A 26,341-nucleotide genomic window follows, 5' to 3' on the forward strand; every position below is an offset into this window, starting at 1 on the left:
TTAATGTATTTAATTATTGCAGGTTTGCATCATATTCTGTGTTGCATTTCACTGTTTTTATTCATTTTTATAAATACTGAATCTGCTTTTTTGCTGAGTGAGATGAATTAATGCATGTTCACATTTATTCTGGAACTAAAGAAACATCTTACTCCTGAATTCTGTCAACGTGCATGCAGACAGGCTTTCAATTAATAAACAGGGAAAAAATAGCTTTTTAACCATTTTTGCATCTTCAACAATAAAATTCAGTTGCATTTAGTTTTAATTTGGCCCAAAAACAACTCATCCTTTTGGGAAAAATCTTAAACCTGATTAAAAAGCTGTGTCTCCCAGCCTGACCTGCTGAAAACTGCCCAAAACCGGTCTAAAACTAGATAACAAATCAGGCTATGAGGCCTAAGACTGGTTTCAGATGTTTTTTCAGCATCCTTAGAAAAACAGAACAGGTGGTGCTTTTTTTTTTTTTCTGCCAAGGCATTATCATTTAATTAAGATTATAGAGAATTCGTTTAACTCTAAAACACAACACAATGAAATGTCATTCAAAACAGGGGTAAAGTGCCAGTGAAAAATCAATACCGTACATTTGGACCTCTTTTATGGCCTTTTCTTAGAGTACAAGAGGAAATTCGACACAAACCAAACAATTTAAATGTGCAATAAAAGTGGTAATCACAATAAAACTTGTAAAAAGAAAAATATAATTAGCTACAAAATTGCATAAGCGGCTGTGCTGGTTTTAAAACCCTCTAAAAACAGATCAGGATGGTTTAAGATGTGCTTTCAGCAACATATGAATCACACAATTAAATGTGCAGTAAAAATGCCAAACATGTACATAAAAAATCTCACTTATTCTTACAGATTTTTACTGAAAAAAAAAAAAAATCTGATGTTAGAGTGTTTTGAGATAAAGCAAGTGCGACTCTCTATTAAAACCATCATACGCAATTACAGAAAGTGCATTTATCTATCAGATTTGGTGGGGAAAAAGATTGGCTATAAGGTCACCTTTGAAAACCCCAAACAGGTAATGCAATGTAAGTGCAAATTAAAACATAAAACCATTCCTTACTGCTGTAAGTAAGTAAGTAAATAAATACTTCTTTCAATCAGCCTAATCTGGTCCGGCTAGTCTGTAAACTGGTTTTAGAAGGTTCTGAGATCAAGCAGGGGCGACCAGCTTAAACCAGCTAATTATATGCAATTAGAGAAAGGGTACTGATCTGTTAAATCCGGATTCGAAATAAAAACAAACATAATTTATGGCTATAAGGTTGTGTAAGATGCTCGCCTTGGAAACCCAAACAGGACTAATTACCTTCTCAGCACCAAAACTAGTTCTCTAGGGAAAGACAAACCTGTGTAGAGAGAGAGAGATTGAGAGGAAGGGTATGTGTGTGCGTGTGAGAGAGAGAGAGAGAGAGAGAGAGAGAGGTAGGCTGCAGATCGTCTTCGCGTCGCTATTGGCTTCTTGTTCCTCCGCACGCCCTCAGCGCCGCGCACCTCTCTCTCGCGCAGTGATGCTCGCACCTGGCGAAGGGCGGAAGAGCCGCAGCATCAGCAGCAGCGGATCTCCATGACGACAGGAGCACCTCCAGCATGGTGCAGAAATCCCGCAACGGCGGCGTGTATCCCGCCCCGCAGGCCGAGAAGAAGCTGAAGGTGGGCTTCGTGGGGCTGGAGGCGGGCGCGACGGAATCGAGCCGAGACGGCGCGCTGCTGATCGCGGGCGCGGAGGCGACGAAGCGCGGCAGCATCTTGAGCAAACAGCGCTCCAGCATCTCCGGCAAGAGGCCGCCGAAGCGCAACGCGTTCTACCGACGCCTGCAGAATTTCCTCTACAATGTTCTGGAGAGACCGCGCGGATGGGCGTTCATCTACCACGCTTACGTGTGAGTACCGCTCGCTGCTGGCCATCAAAACAAAGAGCTTCTGAAGGCACACTGGCATCCTCTCGCTTTTGTTCACGCACTTGATGAGATGTTTACAGGGTGGCGGGATTGCTCTAGCGATACAAGAAGGACTGGTGTCTGGTTTCGCTTTTATATCTCTCGAACCGAGGGTTCCTTGGCGTTTCTTTGGTGTTAATAGTTTAGATTAGAGTCAGATCTGCCCAGAGAACCCTTTAAAGATCTTTGTGTTGTGGATCTTTGTCTAGTGTTCCTTGCTGAAAAGCGCTTCACATGTTTACAGTGTATCAGGATTGTTCTGGTAACAGAACATGATGTGACTTTTCCTCTTTGATTAAATGCGTATCTGCCCAAAGAACCTATATATACAGCAATGAATCGTTCTGTTTGGGACTTCATGCTCTTGCTCTTTATGGTGAAGCATGTTACACTAGTGTTAACTGTTATCTGCTGCATTTCTGTAGTGCATGTCATGCATTTTACAGATGTTATCGCAATAGGAGATGGTGCAGTTCCTTCCAGTTGCTCATTATATCATTCTAAGAAGATTAAAGGAATCGTATAATGGTAATGGTTCAGTTTAGAGCCAGATCTGCCTTTTGTAATCATTGTGTTGAGGCTGAATGTTCTTTTGGCTTTTGTCCTTTTTTGTTTAACACACTGAATGGCAGGACTGATGTAGTAGTAGATGATGTGATTCTCTCCTGCTAGTTGAATATATCACTCTAAAAAAAGAACAAAGAACAGTTTTATACTGCAGAGAGTCATTCAGATTGGGGCTTCAGGCTCTTCATCGTAAAGGGCTAATTACAATGATCTGTTATCAGCTGGACTTATCCTCTGCTTTTTTTTACGGATGTTATCGCAATAGAAGATGGTGCATTTTCTTTCTGCTTGCTCACTATGTAATTTAAAGAAGTTTCTTTAAGGCTTTTTAATGGTATTGATAGTTCATTTAAGAGCTGGTTTTGTCCAAATAACCCTTTTATAGATAATTGTCTTCTGTTCCTTGTGAAAAAGCATTTCATGTTTATCATGTTGCAGATTGGCAGAACTGATGTACACTCTTAAAAATAAAGGTTCCAAAAAGGTGTTTTTGCAGTGATGCCGTAGAAGAACCATTTTTGGTTCCCCAAAGAACCTTTCAGTGACCAGTTCCTAATAGAACCATTTTTAAAGGACATTTGATCAAATTTAAAGAACCTTTTCTGACTATAAAGAATCTTTTTGGCATTTGAAAGGTTCCATGAATGTTCAAGTTTCTTCGTAGAACCACTGATGCCAGTAAAGAACCTTTATTTTTAAGAGTGTAGTAGCAGATGACGATGACTTTCTTCTAATAGTTTAATATATCACTGTAAATATGATTTGTTTATATGAACATCTGTCAAAAGAACCCTGTTAAATTGCAATGAATCATTCTGTTTAGGACTTCAAGCTTGTGTTCTTCATGGTAAAGGGTTGTTGTTTTGTCATGCATTTGACAGATGTTTTAGCAATAGAAAATGGTCTAGTTCCTTTTGGTTGCTTATTATATCCTTCCAAGACAATTAAAGCATTCTTAATGGCTGTTTGGGACTGTTATCTGATGCATTTCATGCATTTGACAGATGTTATCGCAATAGAAGATGGTGCAATTCCTTCTGGTTGCTTGTAATATCATTCTAAGAAGTTTTTAAAGCTTTTTCAATGGTATTAATTGTTCAGTTTAGAGCCAGATCTGCTCAAAAAACCGTCTTAATGGTCATTGTGTTGAGACTCAGTGTTCTTTTGGCTTCCGTTCCTTGTGGAAAAGCATTTACATGTTTGTCATCTTTATAGAGTGGCAGCATTGATCTATTAATAGATGATGATGTGACATTTCTTCTGCTAGTTTATTGTATCACTCTTAAAGGGTTGTCAAAAGCATTGTTTATGGATAGTTGGATTTAGACCTTTTTGTACTGAAAATGAATCATTGTTTTTGTGGCTGAAAGTCCTTTAGGCTATTGTTTAGGCTCAGTGAACTGTTATCTACTGCACTTTTGTTGTGCATTTCATGCATTTGACCAGTGTTTTAGCAATAGAGGATAGTGCTTTTTCCCTCTGGTTGCTCATTATATCAATCTAAAATGATTCCTTAAAGCTGGTATTAATAGTTCAGTTTAGTATTCAGATGAAATGAATCATCATGTTTCGTCAGCTTTCTGCACTAGCCTAAAAACAGGATTGTTTAGCACCAAAATGAAGCTGTTGTCTCCCATTTGTCTTGAATCTAATGCAATAACGGATGTTTAATGGGAGATTGTTTTAGCAACAGAATATGGTTCTGTGTGACTTTTTGGTGGTTTATTATATCACTCTGAAAGCTTGTTTTGTGATATTAATAGTTATTACTTACCCAGAGAATCTTTGCATGCTCAGATTTCGTGCTCACAATGCGTTGGGATTTAAGTTTCTTGTTACAAGCTGAAGAAATCCAATCGAATGTCATTTAGAGGCACGTCTCAAGCTTGTAGGAGATTCGGTTTCAAATTCCCTTGTTTTAGCTTGTCCAGAGCTCATGTGAACCCAGATTAACAAAAACCCCACAGAATCAGAAATGTTATAGTGTTGTTCATCATTCTCTTCACATCTAGATTTGGATTCATCTGTTGTAACTCGTCCTGTATTATTACCCTGTGGCCGTGATCAACATCAACCGCTGCACAATCAGAGCGACACACCGAAAGCAGACAAACAAACATCTGCAACCATGCTGTAAAAACATGTTTCCAAACATGTTTCCATACTTTGAGATATCCCATGGTACTGTATGATTATCTGTACCACTGGGTATGTACCATTATTGGTTGTTATATATCAAAGTTTAATGATGTATTTACATCATGTTTGGTGATATCAGCTGCAGATGTAGACGTGCTCACCAGCGACCCTGTTTTGAAGCGTACGCCGATACCAGTGCGCGTATCTTCACAGCATTACCCTCCGACCGCGTCTAATCTCACTCAATTAAGCGTGAGTCAGCGGCTCATTGAAGGCAATGTGAGGCGCTGGTTTCAGCACCACAGCATGTGAACAGCTCCCGTGAACCTCACAGCAGTCCTGAGACACAGATGCATGAGCAGAAACAGCATTTACACTCAGTTTGCATATAAAACTCTGAGATTAGGCCAGTAGACACAAAAGAAATGGAAAAGAAAGATGCACAAACATCATAATTGTAAAGTCATTTTGATCTGGAAAGAATGTCTTGCTAGTTAACGTCATCGCATTGGACTAAAACATACTGACTTTGCTCACACGGGGTATAACAGCTTCCCAAAAAATTTTTTTTTTTGTTGTTGTTGTTTTTCTTTACTACCTTATGATGTTTCTCGTCAAAAATGACCGACATACAAAAATTGCTTATGCATTTCTTGTTATGCTATATTATAACCATATTTTGGATTCAGTCTTTTTATTTTTCTTTCAGTTAGCACAGGTTTTTTATTTCATTTTGGAACTGATTGATCGTAGGCTTGATTAATCTAAGCTTATGCACCTCAGTTTTTTAAGTGATTGTCACCAAAATTATCCACAAATAATGCTTTTTTCCACTCAAAAACCGAGGCATAATTCACCAGTGTTTATAGCAGCACCTGTTTTCTGTCTGTTTGTTGCATTTTGGAAATCTTTGTGATTTTTTTTTTTTTGTTTGTTTGTTTTTTTTTGTTTTGTTTTTTTATGTAAATATGCTTTTTTTTTTGATGAAATACTCAATTTTTTGTGATTTTTTTAAAAATTAATTATTTTATTTATTTTTATGATGAAATACTCAATTTTTTGTGATTTTGTTTTTTGTTAAAACATCTCAAAAATACCACCTCAACCAGCCCAAAATAGCAACATTGACTCTTAATGGTGTTCTTAATTCTCTTAATTAAAGGTGAAATAATTCATAAATGAATTGTGCATGTTAAACTTATGTTATTTTCATATTATTCAGGACCGTAATATAGTGACAGACTTTATTTACTTGCCATTTTCACAGTCTTTGTAATGAAAACCAATTCCCTGTCATATTTTTCCTTATATGTTTTTGCCTTCTTTATTTAGCTTTTTGTCTTCATAGCTAAAATTCAATCCTTTTTTCCCCATTTCTCCATATATGCAGTGTTTTCCTTCCTATCTGATGTACTTGTTTCTCTTTATCTGGTTTACTTTTTATCATAATTATATTTAATTAAACAATGAGCTCATTAGTCAATGTTATCATGAATCCTGAGTATCTGGATTATATCTGGTCAAATTAGCAGTTGTGTGGGTGTAGATACAGGATTAGTTTCTTCATGGTTCCTTCAAAGCTTTCCATGACATGAAAATGCTATAATTATTGCTATATTTGAAGCTAGAAACACAATAAGCGTTGATTTGGCTGTAGGAAAAAGACTGTAGTCAATAATAAGTTGTTTTTGAAAAGTGTTGAAATTCTTGTATTTTAGCTGCAGATGTGTCTGAACCGCTGTGTTTCCGTGTCATGAAACACGTTGGCAGAAAACTGCAGAGTAACACGCTCAAGTCAGCAAAAAACGCTAATCGCAGTAGACAGTTCGGAAACTAGAGAGGATGAGTTAAATAAATAAATGGCTGAAAACTGCCGCTGTCATGATGTTTTAGATGTTTTAGATGTGCTGATGTTCAAATAACAGCGATAAAGTCAAACAGCGAGAGTCCTGATGTGAGTATTTCACAAAGCAAATGCAATTGTAGCTATTGTACACTGTACACGCAGAAAATAACTGTACAAATAGGGCACAACATACTGTATAATTTGAAGGAATTTTTCCATATTTATTGTTTACCGGTGTTTTAACTGTATTTTAAATTTCACAGTTCATTACATTGTGTTTTAGAGTTAACAGAAATGTCTGTAAAATTAGTGGATAGTGTTGTGTGTAATCAGCTGCCAGTACTTTTACTGTTATTTTATTGATTTCATTTTTAACAGTGTAAAAATAAATAACTAAAATTGAAATTTATGGTAATAAAAAATATTATGTGATTTCCAGAACTTTACCATAAAAAATATAATAGCAAAACTTTAATATTGCAGGTTGAACATACATTTACACTAAAACAAATTTAATATTGCATTAAATAATGTTTGCAATAAACATTAAATTAATAACATAAAACGTAGCCTAAAACCCTAATGTACTGATAAAGTAAAAATAAGAAGAAACTGTTATTGAAATTAAAAGCTGTCACACAGGAAATTATATCAGTGTTATGGTTTTGAATCTTTTTTACTTTCAAAAACAGTATTTAATCGTAAAATTTACAAGAAATGTCCCTTTAGAGTTATTACAGTAGTGTACTGTATAAACTTACCATAAACTAATTATTAGTTTTTTTTTACTGCGTTGTTTTACCATTAAATGTACAGTCATTTTTTACAGTGTAGTTTTTCCGAACAGGTGTTTTATTGATGAAAAAGACACACTTTTATGCTGTCTTCATAATGTGAAGAATAACTGTGTTTCTGGCATGATGAGTTTGGTCGTCGCCTCATTGTGGGAACAGGTGTATATGACACACATGTCCTTCATGTGATGACATTGTGCTGTAAAACTTATGTCTTATGTGGCCTTTTGATGCTGCTGTCTTTCCGCAACCAGAGTCAGCAGTTTTCTAATTAATATCCATCATTCTAGAGCCAGGTAGACTCGCAGCTGAGCTCTCAGCTCAGGTGTGAATCAGGCAGCACCATTTAAGTTTGCTGTGAAAAAAGCAGCATGGTCTCAGGCCGACAGAGACACGTCCGGGCAATCGGCCCTGCACCAAACGAACACAGTAAAACCGGCTGATTCATGAGCCGCTTCACTCGATTTATATGGAGCTGTTAGTGTGTCACAGCATTACAGTGATGAAGGAGACGCACAGCTCATAAACATGCACTTTCTGATGAGCTGAAGCACTGATTTATAGTAAACAAAGACTGAGTTCAAGCTTTTAGTGTTGATGTGAATGTCAGTCCTGGTCTTCTGATGTTATGTAACAGATGTGTGTGATGAACAGACCCAGATTTAATCATTATCAATGTTGAAAACAGCTGCTACTTCATATTTTTGTGGAAAACATGATGCATTTTATTTTTCAGAATTCACAGATAAATAGTTTAAAAAAGTTCAAAAGAACAGCATTTATATGAAATCTTAGTAACATTATAAATGTCTACTATCACTTTTGATCATTTTAATGCATCCTTGATGATAAAAAAAAAATTGATTTCTTAAAAAAAAATCCCCAAACCCTATTTTGAATAGTGTAACTGTTTTCAACACTGGTAATAATCAGAAATGTTTCCTAAGCAGCAAATCAGCATATTAGAATGATTTCTGAAGGATCATGTGGCACTAATGACTGGAGTAATCATGCTGAAACTTCAGCTTTAATCACAGGAGTAAATTACATTTTAACAGATATTCACATAGAAAACAGGTCATTTAAATTTCATAATTTTTTATGTGTTTTAATCAAATAAATGTAGCAGTGGTGAGCAGAAGAGACTTCTTTAAAAAATGTAAACCTTAAGTACAATTATTTCAAAATTTGTCTGGTAGTGTAACATTTAAAGGTGAATTTGTCTCTTTGTAGTAAAAGGAAAATGACAGTCTGGCTGGAGGTTACGGGACATTTAAAGTGAATCGGAGGACTGTGTGTCTTCATGCAGAGCTCAGTGTCACTCTGTCTGTCAGTCAGGACTGTAAAACCCAGTTTTGTGGGTCAAAGAACAAACATCCTGTTAGAGAGAAAAACATCACAGAACTGCATAAATGAAGGCCTTTTGCTTTCTGCAGAGGAAAATGATGCTTATTTTGTTGGTTGAATTGCACCATCTGAAAGGTGCTATTTAAGTTACACAACAGTCTGAGATGAAGTCAACAGCAAACAGCTTTTGCATTTTGCAACCCATTTTATCTTTGTAAAATTATATATTTCTGAGTGAGACTGGATATTCACGGAGATAAAAGTATACTTTATCCTCCAGGAACTGGAGAAAAACTGACGTTTTGTACCAGAATGAGTCGGATTTTGATTGTTCTTGAACAGACACTGATTATTGGTTTTGTTATGTGGGTTTGAGGTGTTTGACAAGCTGTTAAGTGATGCATTTTAACATGAATATTAGTGAGTGTGTGTGTGTGAGCATGTGTTGGTGTTTAGCCGTCTGTGCTGGTCTTTGGCTTCAATCCATTTAGATGACCAGAGCAGCTGCAACCGCCAGGAAGTTTAATGACCGAAATGAAGTTACAAACCTCCCCTAGTGATTCCTTCACACTGTGGGAATAAATCATATGAGTGTTTATATATGTGTGCATGTGTTTGTTACTGAAGGCCTTCCTCGTCATTTCATTTACATGTAGATCAGCTGAATGAAAGACGATGTGCATGGTAGTGTCAGCAAAATTCATAATGCATTAGATAATAGAGCACTGGATAGCACAGGAACCACCTAGCAACCGCATACCAGCAGCTTGGCAACTTTTGTATGGAGTTTTTATGATCAAGCGTCCCATTTACAAATTTATTTATGTACTCAAAAAAAGGTAATTAATTTTTATTTAAATTTACTTTTTTTTTTTTTTTTTTTGGAACATTCTGGTTCATATATATATATATATATATATATATATATATATATGTATATAGCATAAATTCTGTATATAGGTCTGTTGCTTTCATGATGCATTAGAAGCTCATCAGGGTCAGTTTAGTGGTTTATTAACGATATTTATTGCAGCACATGTCACAAACCCTGAGAAAAGCACCAATCAAGTGCACTGTCCTAACATGCTCATAAAGTACACACACACACACACTGACATGTCACTGTCCGCAGTGAATCTGCCGTGACACCAGCACATCTCAGAACATCCTGACCTGTGTGAAGATCACAAATAGCTGCATCAATCTGAGGGTTTACTTTCAGACATTTTCTTCTTCTTTGCTGGTGTTCTGAGACATAGAATTGAGCACTATCATTAAAATTATTATTAATTATCAGGTAAATTATCAATGTTATAAAAATATATTATATTCATAATAATATAATAATAATAATTACATTTGTATAAACAATAACATATATTATTTTAATAAATAATTAACCAAAATGTATCATTCTGTCAGCATTTAATTATCCACATTCCATCCAAAACTGTATGATTATTTCTCCTGTGAAACACAAATTGTTTTGAAGGCCAGTTGGTATCCTTTTTTAAAAAAAAAAAAATCTGAAAATTAATTTAATTTTTTGTTTAAGAACATATTTTGGGTTTATATAAATGTTTTTAAAAATATACTATTCTCAATAATTCCATTTTAATAAACAATCAAATTAAAATTATTATTTTAACAAATAATTAACCTAAATGTAGCATTCTGTCATCATTTGTGACCCTGGATCACAAAACCAGTCATAAGGGTTTTAAATTGAGATGTATATATAATCTGAAATCTGAATACCTAAGCTTTCCACTGATGTATGGTTTGTTAGTATAGGACAATATTTGGTCAAGATCAAACTACACTGATCAAAATTATAAATGCAACACTTTTGTTTTTGCCCCCATTTTTCATGAGCTGAACTCTATCCACAACGTTGGCATCAGCAAACCGCTCACCCACACAACGCCATACACGCTGTCTGCCATCTGCCCTGTACAGTGAAAACCATTCATCCGTGAAGAGAACAACTCTCCAAAGTGCCAGACGCCATCGAATGTGAGCGTTTGCCCACTCAAGTCAGTTACGACGACGAACTGCAGTCAGGTCGAGACCCCGATGAGGACGACGAGCATGCAGATGAGACGCAGATGAGGTAGCTGGTCTCAGATGATTTTGGAGGTGAAGATGCTGGATGTGGAGGTCGTGGGCTGGTGTGGTTACACGTGGTCTGTGGTTGTGAGGCTGGTTGGATATACTGCCAAAATCTCTGAAATGCTTTTGGAGACGGCTTATGGTAGAGAAATGAACATTCAATTTACAGGCAACAGCTCTGGTGGACATTCCTGCAGTCAACATGCCAATTGCATGCTCCCTCAAAACTTTGACATATGTGGCCTATTGTGGGCAGCCTAAGGCACACCTGTGCAATAATCATGCTGTCTAATCAGCATCTTGATATGCCACACCTGTGAGGTGGATGGATTATCTCAGCAAAGGAGAAGTGCTCACTAACACAGATTTAGACAGATTTGTGAACAATATTTGAGAGAAATAGGCCTTTTGTATACATAGCTGTGTACGTTTTGTGTACGTTGCAAAAACAAAAGTGTTGCGTTTATAATTTTGGTCAGTGTATTTGAAAATCTGGAATCTGAAGGTGCAAAAAATCTAAATATTGAGAAAATCACCTTCTCAAATAGAATAACATCTGATTTTGCTGGGAATGTGCATGTACAAACTATAGCACAAATGGGAAATATGGTTTATGGGGACACAAATGTGTTTAATGACATGGGTACCAAAAACAAAGCTTAAAAAACATCCTAAATGGTGTTTTATGAAATTCAAAAATTCAAATTATGCCTATGGAGAGTCCCTGTATACCACATATGAAAGTGTGTGTGTGTGTGTAACGCGGCTGTGGCAAAACAGTAGCTGAGTATTCGTTCTCTCTCTCTTTCTGTCGGGTGTGTGTCCCGTCCTGAACAGTCGTCCTCTTCACCGGAGTGTCTATCTGTCTCTCTCTCTCTCGACCGAGCGAAAGAGTTTTGACAGAACCCTCAAGACCTTCAGCCTCCAGATTCGGTTTTATAGTCTTACTGAACACACACACCATCCGATGAGTGTGTGTAAGGAAGAGATCGCTAAAAGCAAAAAACTCGCTCTCGTGTCTGAATCAGAATGGATGTTCTTACGATAAAAATGCACGGTGAATAACACTAAAACATGATCATATCTGAAAGGTAGTCCTTATGACTTGATAATGTCACATCACGCTTGTATGCTTAAATGCATTTGTTCTTCAAAACTGAAGCTTTTGTGCTGAGTAAATGATGACAGAGTGATGATTTGTAGGTGTACTGTTGCTTTAAGACAGCGGTATGCATATGAGTGCATGTCACATGTTTCTCTAACCACCTTCACACATCAGAAAGGACTGTTGTAATGAGTGCTGTCATGTGCTATTAGAGTGTTTTCAATCACTGTCACACACACACACACGCTGGTTCAGTTCCAGAGAGTGTTTATGAGTGTGTGTGAGAGTGAGGGTCACGAGTAGGTGGAAATGCACCTGTGACGCCATCGATTGCTCATAGTGCTCGTGTTCTTGTTAAAAGCGTTCAGATCTTGTTGCTGATTCCACACTATCATATGTTTATTATGCAGGTAGAACAGAAGAGGTCGAAATCACTTTTAGCATTTTTATTTTTAGCATTTTACTTACAATGTTTGTATTTTTAGCTTTCTATCAGTTTTCCAGCCTCTCTCTGTCAGGCAGTAATTATCCATTTTTTAGCATTGTGAGCTTGAAACAGAACAGTGTTGGTCAATTTTTTTCATCTTCTTTTATTATTAATACTTAAAATATCTGATTCATTTTTAAATGTAAACTGTGATACACTATACCATTCAAAAGTTTGGAGTCAATAAGATTTAAAAAAGGAAATTATTACTTGTATTCATAAAGGACACATTAAACTGATCAAAAGTGACAGTACAGACATTTATAATGTTTAAAAAGATTTTTATTTTTATGTATCACAGTTTCCACAAAAAAAAATTGTGCAGCACAACTGTTTTCAACACTGATAATATCAGAAATGTTTCTTAAGCAGCAGATCAGCATATTAGAATGATTTCTGAAGGATTGTGTGACACTGGCGTTTAGTTTCAGTCTGAAGCAGATTTTTTCAGTTCTGAAAGCTGCAGTATGTTTTTCAGTGAACTCACTTATTTCATAAGAGCAAAGCAAATTAGATTTTGCATGATATGAAAAATATCAAATTTTAAGTTTTAACTCCTAAGAAGTCCAAAGTGCTGATCTGTGGGTGAATATCGCTGCAGGTCCTCACTGGTTCTATTTTAAGTCATCTAATCACATGTACAGTATTAGTGAAGCGCTGAAGGAAACAAGTTTGGTCTTATCAAGAGTCTTTAAATCACTTTATTACTGTTATCTTGTTTCTCTTGTTTCTGTGATCTTGACGGATCTGCTCCGCTCAGCTGTGTTTGAGCGTCTTCAGCAAACCGTTGTGCTTTATATTAAAGGATTTGATTATATTGGGCCGTGCCTGTCACAGGTCTTCAGAGGGTTGTGAGGAGCCGTCATGAGCAGCACGTCATTAGTCTCATAGCAGCTGTAATTACTGTAATCAGGTGAGCAGAAGCGGCGGGAGCATCAGGCCTCCGACTCCAGAATCAAACAGTAAATTAGAAAAGAAACATTAACGCAGGAGGTTTAATGAACGCTAATGTATGTGTGTGTCTCATAGATGGAGAGAAACCAGCATTTCTGAATTCAGTCTAATTGAAATGGTTTAAATTCCAAATCAATTGCTGAATTTGATTTGATGTAGTAAACAGGACATAGAATTGCAATTTGAATTTGTGTAGCAAATTAGCTCAAAAGGGGAATGTATATAAATAATTGCAATGAATTGATTAATTACATTTATTTATATCAGCTGACAGTAGTAACTGTAGCAGAATTAAATTGCCATCAACTAATCTGTTCGTCCAGCGAACGCTCAGTGTAATTTCATATCAACTCTAAGAAAGGAAGTTTTCGTGGCCACAGTAAATAACTTTCTTACATACTAATGCATTAGAACATGTAGCTAGATCGGCTTGTTAAAGGGGCAATAATTTTATAAGCAGTGACAGAATCAGAAACTCATTTAATTTGTGCACAAAGGTTTTATTAACTAAGTACTAACACAAACTAGTCTAACAAACAATACATGGGGAAAAGCAGGTGAGACTGTTGTATTGAAGCCTTTAGAGAAACAAGAAAAAGTAGCTATGGAAGTCAGTTTACCTTTGAGTGAAACTATCAGTGCCGTTTTACAATAGGGTCTACAGGTTATACTAAACCTCTGTTTCGTTTAGTTATATGTACAATACTTGCATTGCCTTGGTCAGTGACAATGTCTGGATGCAGTCTCACAGATTCTCTAGCAACATAATATACACCGTCATCATCAAAATACAAATTCAAAGAGACCAAACAGGGTATAGGTGGGGTTATACTAACTAGTGATCTATCATAACGCATCCATAAAACAGTATACAATACAAAAGACAATATACAAGAACAGCAATAATATACACAATGACCTGGGGTTCATTGTGTATATTAAGGAAGGTCAAAGAAAGGTTTGTCTGTTAATGAATAAGTCATTTCCTATAGAAGTATGTGTCTGTTTTAGAGAGGATTAAGTAGGGGGAGTAGATACTTTTGGGTCGTAAAGTTTGGGTAGTCTGGCCGAGATGGTTTGCCATGGTAACCAGTGGCCTGGGGTCATTCACAGACATCTCGGCACCTGGTGAGGGGGTCTGTGATTATTTGTTAAATCTGATGAACAATTGTGTGTCTGATTAGTCTAAATGCTACATGGGAATGTAAGGAAGTGGAAACTAAATGAACAGAAAATCTAATAAATTCATACAAATGTAAACTTTACCTTGAACAGCAATGTGCATCAGGTTTAAAAGTTTATGTAGCTTATGAATAGATGGATGTACATATTGCAATATTCATCCAGTCATCCAGTAACAAAATATAGAGCTATAAATGTTTATGGAGAGCAGCTTAGATCATCTAATGAGAAAAGAGAGATTCATATTGAGATTTTGGCAAATCTGAACACAGCTTGAGATGATTCTTTTGAGTTTCACTGTGATTTATGAGTGTGTGTGTCACTGATATTGTTGGAGTGTAATGTGATTTTCTCTGAGTCTGAGCTTGTGCTGTGTTGTGGTGTGGTAATAAACCGTGGTATTCACTGGGGTGTGTCTCATACTGACCCTAATGTCTGTGAAGCTCTTGACTGTAATGTCCTCATGAATGCTTCCTGTTGCTGATTTTATTGTTTTAACCTTAATGAGTTGTTTGTGTGAGCGAATAAGGAGAACATGTTGCAATACACACTGCAATATATACTATCTATCTCTCTATCTATCTATCTATCTGTCTATCTATCTATCTCTCTTATCAGCCACATAAACACTCAAACCTTTATAAACTTGTTGAACTTTGCTTTTCAAGTAAAAATTTACAATTGAATGAATTTCTTTGATTTCATGTTCATTTAATTCCATTTTCTTACATTCAAATTCAAATTGCAGTTCTGCATCCTGTTTGTTACATCATTTAAAAATTCAGGAACTGGTTTGAAATTTAAATTTTAAAATTTTGATTGAAATTTAATGCCGGTTTCAAAGACAATTATGCTTCTTTCTTTAAAACGTCATACATTTTTTAGAAATGATTAAAGATTATTAAGACTGAAGTTTAAAAATCTTGCGATTAGTCATGCATTTCTTAAAGTCATCTTTGCACTGAAAACGAGGTGTTTTGGTTCCCTGTAATCATTGCTGTTTCATTCAGGAAATGTAAATGTAGTTTCTCTCTCTTGATTTCTTGCTCCTGTCTGGGTGATTTATTGTGAATCAGTGATTTACGGATGAAGGAGCAAATCAAGCCAGTATGAGAGGCGTAGATGAGGAAACGCACGTGTCGTGCATCCATTAGTGTAAATGAACGGAAAGTACAGCAGCTTCCTGTGAGGGACAGTTATCTCAAGAAAACCATCATGTCCTGTGTGCTATTAGGAAAGAAAATCTAATGTGAGATCATGTGTGTGAGATCATCTACAGTTAGTTTACACATAAACATTGACTAAATAAACTGCAGTGCTACAGTTAATAGCTTACTTTTCAAAGTCTGGTATTACTTTCACATCATATGTTGTATTTTGGATGATACTACTGTAGTCTTTACTATCTTAGGCAGGTAAATCAGAAATATGTTGACCAAATCTTATGCTCATTCAGCTAAACCGGCTCTAACCAGCATAAACCAACCATGGAAATCCATGTTTTCTTTTGTTATTGTAAAATGCACTGCTGTCACACATTACACTCACTAAACGTAATGATCCTGAACCTGAAGGCCGGTTTCGACCCACTGGAAAACTGCTTGTTTCCCATATGTGGAAAGTCCTCGTGTTCTCATCAGGAGGAGAGAGACGGCTCTTCTCCGTATCGACGTGGGTGTTTTGTTCAGGGTCGATAATCTATAATTAGAGCTGTAGTCTTGTCATCCAATCCACTGGACAGAGGCTGTTTGCAGGACCGGAGAGACGCGACCGCTGGACAGACTGGATTCAGTAACACGAGCCGTACAACGGCAGACTGCTTTGAAATCAAATGTTTGATAAATGCAGGACGTTACAGACGCGGTAGTAATGTTGTGTGTGATGCAGAGACAACAGAAACAGTAGAGAGATTCATGATACAGGAGAGTTTTTTTGTTATTTGTTAACTAACTGAGCATTTTATCAACACTCGATGAAAAAATGGATAATGTCCTGGCAAAAAAGTTATAGTACAAAAGTTTTTCTTAACTCTAAAAACAACAAAATGCAATGCAAAATTAATGTTGGGATGCTTTAGTGGTTACCAAGGTATTGCTTTAACTTCAAGTAAAACAAAACGAAAATCAGAAAGGTTGCTAAAATTGTAAAATAATAATAATAATAATAATAAAAAATTAAATATAAATATATATATATATACACACATTAACATTTATTTAAAATTGTATTTTATTGTTTTTTTTATTTTCTAAGTAATGAAAAGTTTTTGGTATAGATTTTAGGGTTTTTTTATTATTATTTTAGTTAACACTAATTCGAGTGAATAAATTTGTCCTTCAGTTATTTAGTTCATGCACGTCTAACATCTAATTAGCTGTCTTGGACAAATACCTTTGATATGATCCCTAAATTGATAAGTTGGCTTAGTAACAAAGACAAAAATAAGATTTAATTCCCACGCAAGCGCTCTGATTGGCTGTTCTCTTTAATGTCCTAAAACCCCATCTCTCGTCTTCTCTTTTGTGTTCCTCTGTTTCTGCGTGAGTGTGTTTGTGCTTGGTTTTGCTTGTTCTTTTCATCTAATCACCAGCTAATTAATCCTCGTTAAACACAGAACAGTCCAAGCTCGTGTTCCCCCTTGATATTCATTAGTAGAAAGTGCTGACAAAGATGTTTGTGAGTGTAAAAATAGAGCTAAAGAGGCAGAAAACTCCTTTTAAGCGCTGTAGAGTCGTCGCATTGTAGCTTTGCACACTTGGCCGGCGGAGCGTTATATTGCGTGTGCTCGTACGTTAAGTCCAATTACACTTTACATGCCCGCTGGGAAGGATTACTACACCGTGTCCGTCCACAGACTCTTTCTCCTGTTCTTTACTGACTGAAATTATGTTGCTGTGAAAAGAGAGAAATCAAGACGCAGAAGTGACATTAATCAGCACAGTGTCATTGCTATCAATCACGCTTACTAAATCTGAGAGAGTATTAGTTTGTACCTTTCCATGAACCTCTAACATGACCTTGCAGAGAAAATGAGATTTCTACTCACTTTCTTCTTCACTTGAAGAACAGTTTGTGACCAAAGAATTTCAAAATATGTATAATGCATGAAAATAATACATGGAAATAATATTAAGCATTTTACTACAATATTCATTTTTCCTTTTTTTATTTATATTATATATAATGAATACATATGTGTGTATATTTACTTATTTTTACATATTCATGTGCCAAAATATCCACTGTTATTGCTTTGCAAAAATAGTATTAAATAAATACATGAATGTAAATAAATTTAAATGTAATTAAAAACATGAAATCAAAATACATAAATTAATTTATACAATAAATAGCAATATAATATTGTAAAATAAATATGTATATACACATAAATATGTGCATGTGTATATAATCATTATATTATTACATTACAGTACACATATATAATTATATCTTTTATTAATTATATTTGGATTATTTATGTAACATTTATATTTTATAATGTACTGAATATATTTAAATTATATTTTTATTGTACATTTATTATAATCATTCTTGTAAAAACTAATTTTAAATAAATAACCACTTATTTTCTCTCGTTAATCGCCTGTACAAACAGCATTTATATTTTGCACTATTAAATGTTTTGTGCTTTCTAATGAATTGCATTAGCTCTAACAGTACTAACATTTTGTATTTATTATGTAAATGATCCAGTCTAATTTTGTCATGTACCCTTCTCTAAAGGTTAGTTGTCAGTTTAGATTAGCTGTGATTTTTCTGTAGAGTTGTTGATAGCTTAGCTATCTGCATTTTTGACACTGCATTAGATGATAATATAAAAACACATCACTCTGCTGAATTTACTGCCCAGGGTGGGTGTTTATGAAAATTACAATGTTTGTGTCAGTAAATAGTTTGTGTAATGTGGTCACACGGATGGTTAGCGTGTGTTCGCTCTACCCTGATATCCCGCTATTATTCATATGTCTGTGGCTGAGCGCCGTTAGCGGCCAGCTCAGCACTTCCTGCAGGATTCTTATTGAATTTGTTGAGGAACCGCAGCAGAACTCACGCTGACAGAGAAATGGTGAGAAAAACTGTGTCAGCAATGCAATTACACACTTTAGTGTGGCATTTGAAGGACAGATTACGAATAAACACTTGCTTTGTGTCTCTATTTGCTGGACAATTCTTCTTGAAGATCTGTTGCAACATGAGCAGCTTTAGATAAAGCAGATAAACTGTTTTTTCTCTTGTCGTTTCAGTTTTCTGCTGGTTTTCTCCTGTCTGGTTCTGTCCGTGTTCTCCACCATCAAAGAATATGAGAAGAGCTCAGAAGACGCCCTCTACATCCTGGTATATAATGTCACAGAGGTATCGGTTTAACGTGTGCATTGATCACATGCTAACTTGACGTCTGTCTGTGTGTTTGTAGGAAATTGTAACCATTGTGGTTTTCGGAGTGGAGTACATCGTGAGGATCTGGTCTGCAGGATGTTGTTGTCGATACAGAGGATGGAGGGGGAGACTCAAATTCGCCCGGAAACCTTTTTGTGTCATCGGTGAGGATTTCTAAACTGAGTGTGTATTTACATTAAGTGCAAATAGCCCGTCTTGTTGGCAGAGGCTATTTACACTAACTCCGCCCACCAGTGTGTGATTGGGCTAGTCAACACTACAAAAGACAGCTATCAGTTGTCAGCTTCAGTGGTGCAGATAAAGCGTGTGTTCTACTCTTTATGACGTGATCGAGGTGCAGATAATTGTGTCTATTTGCAATAAGTATTATAAATAGCAGAAAATCTTGCTATTTTAACATAGTGTAATTATAATTCTAAAGCTATTTTTACTTAGTGTAAATAGCATCTAATTGCAAATAGCCGCTGCCATTTCTAAAAGCCTGCCAAGCTACATAGCAAAATGATTTTTCAAAGTTGTAAATGAAAATTACTGGAGTGTTTTACAAGAAAATGCTCTTTTAGTCTTTCAACTTTAAAAAGTCATGCCCTTGCTGTTTCTTTGTAATAATTTGTGAAATTTATTATCAGCTTCTGAGTGAAAACAGTAAATCCTACACCGTAAATCTAAACGCTTTCTAGTCATGTAAGCGCAGCTTGTATTTACTGTAATTGAAAGGGGAAAAAACAAAATGTCTAAATTATGTTTTAGTATAAGCAATAACATATAAAATTTATACCCTCAGTAAAAATAATTTATTATGCTAGCAACACCAAGGTTTGATTCTTAGTGAACATATACACTATTGTTCAAATGTTTTTTTTAATGCATCCTTTTTATTCACCAAGGATGCATTAAACTGTTACATTGTTGCTAAATATTTCTGTTTCATATAATTGCTGTTCTTTTGAACTTTATATTCAGCTGTGAATCCTTAAAAAAATACAATGTATCATGGTTTCCACAAAAATATTGGGCAGCACAGCTGTTTTCAACATTGCTAATAATCAGAAATGTTTCTTGAGTAGCAAATCAGCATATTAGAATGTTTCTGAAGGATCATGTGAGACTGAAGACTGGAGCAGTAATGCTGAAAATTCAGCTTTGATCACAGGAATAAATTACATTTTAACATACATTCATGTAGAAAACAGATATTTTAAATTATAATAATATTTCCCAATTTTACTGTATTTTTATCAAATGCCTTGTTGAGCAAAAGAGACTTCTTTCAAAAACATTTAAACAGTATTTTAAAAAGTATTATATAGAGTTAAAATGCATGCCTGTATGCACCAAGCCACTTGCCAAATGCATGTAAATTTGCATATTTTCTGTCAGGTTAAAATACAATCATGCTGTTGTATTCCTCAGACATAATGGTGCTGATCGCCTCGATTTCGGTTTTGGCTGCCGGAACGCAGGGGAATGTGTTCGCCACCTCTGCCATCAGGAGTCTCCGGTTCCTCCAGATTCTCCGGATGATCCGCATGGATCGGCGCGGGGGAACCTGGAAGCTCTTGGGATCTGTGGTCTACGCTCACAGCAAGGTAACCGCAGACAATAAACGCTCCTGAAACTGTTCAGTAACCAGAAACACTTCCACTGTGCTTCTACAAATCTCATCTCGCATTCTGGCAGTCATTTTTCTTGTTGCGATGCTTCTTGTTTGAGATCTTCACCGTGGGGCTTTCAGAAGAGATATATAAGGCAATAAAGGTCTATAAAAATAGATAAAGCAATTTGTTGCGCTCATCAAATCAACACAATCTGGTCTTCTTTTGCACAAATCATTAGAAGTAAATGCAGTTAGTGTCAGGTCATATAAATGCATGTCTATGCAGGTGTTAAAGTCAGCATGAAATCAACATTAATTCATGTTCATGGTTTTATTGTAAATGACACATCAATGTTGTTCCAAAGTAGACAGGTTCAATTCAAAGTAACAAACTATCACTTTCTAGTTCAGCTTTAATATTCTGTGTCATGCAAAAATATGATGGATTCTGGATATTTTTCAGTTGCAAATATCATTTCATGTTATTTTAAAATATATTGTAATTTTTTTTGATGCCCTCAAACAGCACAGCTGAAGAATGAATCAACAGTGTACAAACTCAATTTCCAAACTGCAAAGTCCCATTTCAGTTGCCCTAAAGAAATATTACACATAGACCAAATATGATTTTGAGAGGTTTATTGTTGTTCTGGCTGCTGCTCCATAAAGCTTTTTGCTGTGCAGATGTTGAAAATTGAATCTACAGGAGTCGTTCTGTCATGTGTCATTTGTCATGTGTCATTTCCTGCTTGTTGTTAAAACGTAGTTTGAGAAGTCAGACGCTCTTGTGGAACAGATCTGGTAGCGTCTTTTTGGCTCGGTGTGGCTGTTTTGAGAATAGGAGGAAAAGGCCAAAGTGGGTGTGATGCTTTAATGAGACATCCTGATGAAGTGTCAGCCGGTGGGTTGCGATCGATAAGACTTGGCAAGACATAAACACATACTGTAAATGCAGGGCATATGGTTACAGATCGTGAACTGACAGGAACAAGACAAATTTTACATTTAATGCAAATTGCGTTGTAATTATTGGCAGTTACTAAACATGGTTCAAAGTTAAAATTTTTTTAACAAAAATATGTTCTAAGAACCTTTTAATAGTGTTTTAATAATACGAATGTTATTTTGAATGGAAGTGCTACTTTGGAATATTGCTTTTGAGTGGGAATGTTGCTTTTGAATGGGAGTGTTACATTTGAGAGTTATTTCTGAATGGGAATGTTACTTTTGTTGCTTTTGAATGGGAATGTCACATTTGAGTGTTGCTTCTGAATGGAAGTAACACTCAAAGTGTTACATAGTGTTACATTCAAAAGTGTTACTTTTGAATGTTGCTATTGAGTGGGAATGTTACATTTGAGTGTTACTTCTGAATGGAAGTGTTACTTTTGAATGGAAGTGTTACTTTTGAATGGAAGTGTTACTTTTGAGTGTTACTTCTGAGTGGGAATGTTACTTTTGAATGGAAGTGTTACTTTTGAATATTGCTTTTGAGTGGGAATGTTGCTTTTGAATGGGAGTGTTACATTTGAGAGTTACTTCTGAATGGGAATGTTACTTTTGAATTGAAGTGGTACTTTTGAATGTTGCTTTTGAATGGGAATGTCACATTTGAGTGTTACTGCTGAATGGAAGTAATACTCAAAGTGTTACGAAGTGTTACATTCAAAAGTGTTACTTTTGGGAATGTTACATTTGAGTGTTATTTCTGAATGGGAATGTTACTTTTGAATGTTGCTTTTGAGTGGGAATGTTACATTTGAGTGTTAACTTCTGAATGGGAATGTTACTTTTGAATGCAAGTGTTACTTTTGAATGGGAATGTCAAATTTGAGTGTTACTTCTGAATGGAAGTAACACTCAAAGTGTTACAAAGTGTTACATTCAAAAGTGTTACTTTTGAATGTTGCTTTTGAGTGGGTTACATTTGAGTGTTACGTCTGAATGGGAATGTTACTTTTGAATGCAAGTGTTACTTTTGAATGTTGCTTTTGAATGGGAATGTCACAGTTGAGTGTTACTTCTAAATGGAAGTGTTACTTTTGAATGTTGCTTTTGAGTGGGGATGTTACATTTGAGTGTTACTTCTGAATGGGAATGTTACTCTTGAATGGAAGTGTTACGTTTGAATGTTGCTTTTGAGTGGGAATGTTACTTCTGAGTGTTACTTTTGAATGGAAGTGTTACTTTTGAAAGGGAATTTTGCATTTGAATGTTCTCTGAATGTTCTGAAACAAATAACAAGTTGTGACGTTTCAAAAATGCAATTAAAATGTCTTTGTGTTAACGTTTTGAGAACATTATTAAAGACCAGGGTGGCCGGCTGCATAAACGTAGTCAATATGTCATTCAATATGTCATTCAGTGTGTCAAATTAGACCAAATCTATGTTTTTATGTAACTGACTTTTACATAATTAATCAACTTAATGTTGATTAAGTTACTGAAAAAACTGATTTGCTTGTAAGAGTTGAAGCATGTTAAGCAGCTGGTAACAGATAACTTTGAACAAATATTCTGTTAAAGTTATTGTAAAAACATTTGCTTTGAGAACCTTGCCAGAACGTTTTGAGAACATTCCCTGTTAGCTTGGACAATGATGAGAGTGACGCTTTTCTTCATAGAGCTCAGTGCATTTGGGAACATTATTGCAACTCAAACTGCATTTAATGTACATAAAACAGACATTTCTAGAAATAGTTTGCTTGTATCTCATGCTCTGATGTTACTCGGTGGTAGTTGCAGAGGGAATCTATTTTTAGCTCGGCTCATTTTGCGGTGCAGCCCCATCTTGCGCGATTCCTCAGCAGTTTTGTGCTCTGTGAAAACATACGGGGAACATCGTCTGTTGTCCTGGTGATGAAAACACCAGAATATAGAAATTGTATGTTCACAGTAAACATGCTGAAATATAAATGAGTTTATAAAGGAGTTGCATGCTAGCAGGATGATGTGAGGAAAGGATAGCCGTCTGTGAAACAGCAGCATTAGTCTGATTAATAATTCATGCCAAGTATATTAAATGAAAAAGGAAAACAGGTTATTTATGTTCTGTTGTGAGAAAAATGAAACGAAATTCCCAAATAAATACACTTCCGTTACATTCATAACAAAATGAAGTTTAGGGTCAGTGAGGTAAAGACATTTAAAATGTTACAAAAGATTTCTATTTCAAATAAATGCAGTTCTTTTGAACTTCATCCCTGAATACAGAAAAACAAAATGCATCATGGTTTCCACAAACATATTGGGCAGCACAACTGTTTTCAACATTAGTTAATAATAAAGTTAATAATCAGAAATGTTTCTTGAGCATCAAATCAGTATATTAGAATGATTTCTGAAGGATCATGCTTTTAAAAAAATTGAACCACACTCCTTCCCTTCTAGATGGTCAGTTCTTGGCCAGATTAATCAGCAGAGTGGATCAGACTGCAGTCAAGAGTCTGATTAAAGCATCTTGTCATTCATTCATTCAGGTGCCTTGGTGAGTTCAGCCCCAGGCGACGTCTCTCTCAAGGGCAAGAAAGTGGGCGATGCACTGACGGTGCATTTTTCAGTCTAAAATGAGTCGCAGTGGCGTAACGTTCCAGTGTCTGTGTTTGAGTGGTGTCCCATTTCTTAGCATCCACAGGAAGGTGCATTTACAGGAGCAAAGAAACGCACATGCTGACAGAGCAAAAACCTTGAAGTTGTTTTTCTTTGGTTTGTTTCAGGAGTTTTCTAGTGTTGGGCTTTGCAGTGACTGAGATTACGATAGCAGGTGTTCAAATCACAGTTATTGTTGTTAACATTAGTAACTGTGATGTGTAACTAAAACATTTTTGTTAATTGAAATAAAGCTGAAAGAAAAAAATGTTAACAAAAAACCTAAACTTATTTCGGTTATCTGTCGAAGCAACGTTTCTCATTTTCGTTTAAGCTGAAGCACTAAAAATACTAACAGTAAATAAAATTTAAAAAAATGAAATAAACATAAAAGCCGAAAGCATAAAGGAGTAACATCTGATAAAAATTCAGCATTGCATCACAGGAATAAATTATATTTTAAAGTATATTAAAAGAAAAATAATTATTTTATATTGTAATAACATTTTGCAATATTACTGTTTTTTTCTGTATTTTTGAAAAAATAAATGCAGCCTTGATGAGACTTCTTTAAAAAACATCAAGTCTTACTGATCCCAAACTTTTGAGTGGCTGTGTATATATATATATACATTTATAATGTTATGCAGCTACACTGCATTGCCACTTTAGTGCATCATCATCGTTCATGGGTTATTGACATGCATCATGCAACAAACATCAGAGAAGGAGACTTGATATTGATATTTATTGATTGTTTATTTAACAGGAACTGATCACCGCCTGGTACATTGGATTCCTGTGTCTGATCCTGGCCTCGTTCCTGGTGTATCTCGCTGAGAAGGAGGATAACGAGATGTTTGAGACCTACGCCGATGCGCTCTGGTGGGGTCTGGTAAGCCGTTCGCACTAACAAACGTAATGTGGCGTGTCTACAGTGTCTCATAATGCAGTCTGAGATCGATATGACTTCACGAGTAGATTGCATTCAAAGATGTGTTTCACTCGCTACTTCATTGAACCACATTTATGGTCTAATAAACTCCATTTGTTTTCTTGCACTCGGGACTCTTATATGTTCTGGCGTAGAAGCGCCTCTGCATTGCTGGGTTTCATATTTTCAGCATTATTATAGCGTTAATCAGCACTCAGGGTAGATTCTCGATCAGAGTCAGCGGTTCCTCTCGGGACTCCAGTAAAGCGCCGGCGTGATTCCTCTGGAAATAAACTCAAGGACATCAGATAGAGCCACAGCTGAAGTTTGCACACAGGACTAGAAGACGAGCGCGTCTGTGAGGATTATTAATTATGCAGTGATGTTTATCGCTCGTTGAGTTTGATGAGATGATATTTCAGAAAGATCACAGAGGAATCGTGTGTGGATGGAGTTCGTGCTCTTGCATAATTTATTGACAGATCTTGATATTTGGTTTTCTGATGTGAGCAGTTCTGTTTAAATCATTGGCTATAATAGTAACCTTTTTATAAAAGGATTTGTATTATTTGTTATTAATTTTTATTTGTATATTTTTATTAATTTGTATGCATGTTGTGTGTATATGGCAAAATGAAATCTGACGGTGGTTTCCCGCAATTTCCCGCAGATCACTCTGACCACCATCGGCTACGGCGATAAATATCCCATAACCTGGAACGGACGTCTCCTCGCCGCGACCTTCACCCTGATCGGCGTGTCTTTCTTCGCGCTGCCTGCTGTGAGTCTCCTGAGATTCGAGAGGAAATGAACAGATGAAGTCAAACAGGCTTTTAATGGGGTGGAGAGAGCAGACGGTTGAATTAGATCAGCGCAGTTTATTATGAATATATAAACCCCACTAGCTGCTTAATGCATTTTTCTTCCGAGCACTTCTGCTTTAATGTAAACACATCTGTGAATTATGATTCATCATTTCGGATTTATTGGAAGCATAGTTTAAAATTTGCATAATGCATTATAAAGGTCTTCATAATTATAATGCATAATGTCTTTTTTGTAAATATTTGTAACCAAGGTCAAAAAGCATTGTAATATTTGCAGATTTTTTGTTACATCAATGATTTATGAAAGCCTGTTTCTGCAACAGAATACAACAATTCTCACAAAATAAAATAAAAAAAAAAAAAAAATAAAATAAAATAGTAAATAAAAGAAATGGTGATTGCAAAAATAAATACTTGGTCAAAATGCTCTCCACACATAGTATATGTCCATCTATTGCTTTCACTTCAAATGCGCTAAATCCCAG

General features: G+C 35.8%; 1 protein-coding gene across 3 annotated transcripts in view; it reads left to right on the forward strand.

Annotated features, from left to right (window-relative positions):
* The first annotated feature begins 473 nt into the window (after positions 1 to 473).
* LOC127166734 (potassium voltage-gated channel subfamily KQT member 2) overlaps positions 474 to 26,341 on the forward strand; it is a 47,343-nt gene continuing 21,475 nt past the window's right edge. For 2 of the 3 annotated variants that reach the window (XM_051112248.1, XM_051112249.1), the window contains exons 1-6: positions 475 to 1,898; positions 18,757 to 18,847; positions 18,927 to 19,053; positions 20,324 to 20,499; positions 24,865 to 24,990; positions 25,700 to 25,810. In XM_051112248.1, coding sequence (XP_050968205.1) covers positions 1,606 to 1,898; positions 18,757 to 18,847; positions 18,927 to 19,053; positions 20,324 to 20,499; positions 24,865 to 24,990; positions 25,700 to 25,810 — 924 coding nt within the window. In that variant the 5' untranslated portion in view covers positions 475 to 1,605. Of the gene's footprint in view, positions 1,899 to 18,756; positions 18,848 to 18,926; positions 19,054 to 20,323; positions 20,500 to 24,864; positions 24,991 to 25,699; positions 25,811 to 26,341 lie in introns of all 3 variants that reach the window. The other variant, XM_051112250.1, reaches the window with a different exon arrangement.

Source organism: Labeo rohita, chromosome 6 (assembly GCF_022985175.1).
Source record: "Labeo rohita strain BAU-BD-2019 chromosome 6, IGBB_LRoh.1.0, whole genome shotgun sequence".
NCBI classification, from domain to species: Eukaryota; Metazoa; Chordata; class Actinopteri; order Cypriniformes; family Cyprinidae; genus Labeo; species Labeo rohita.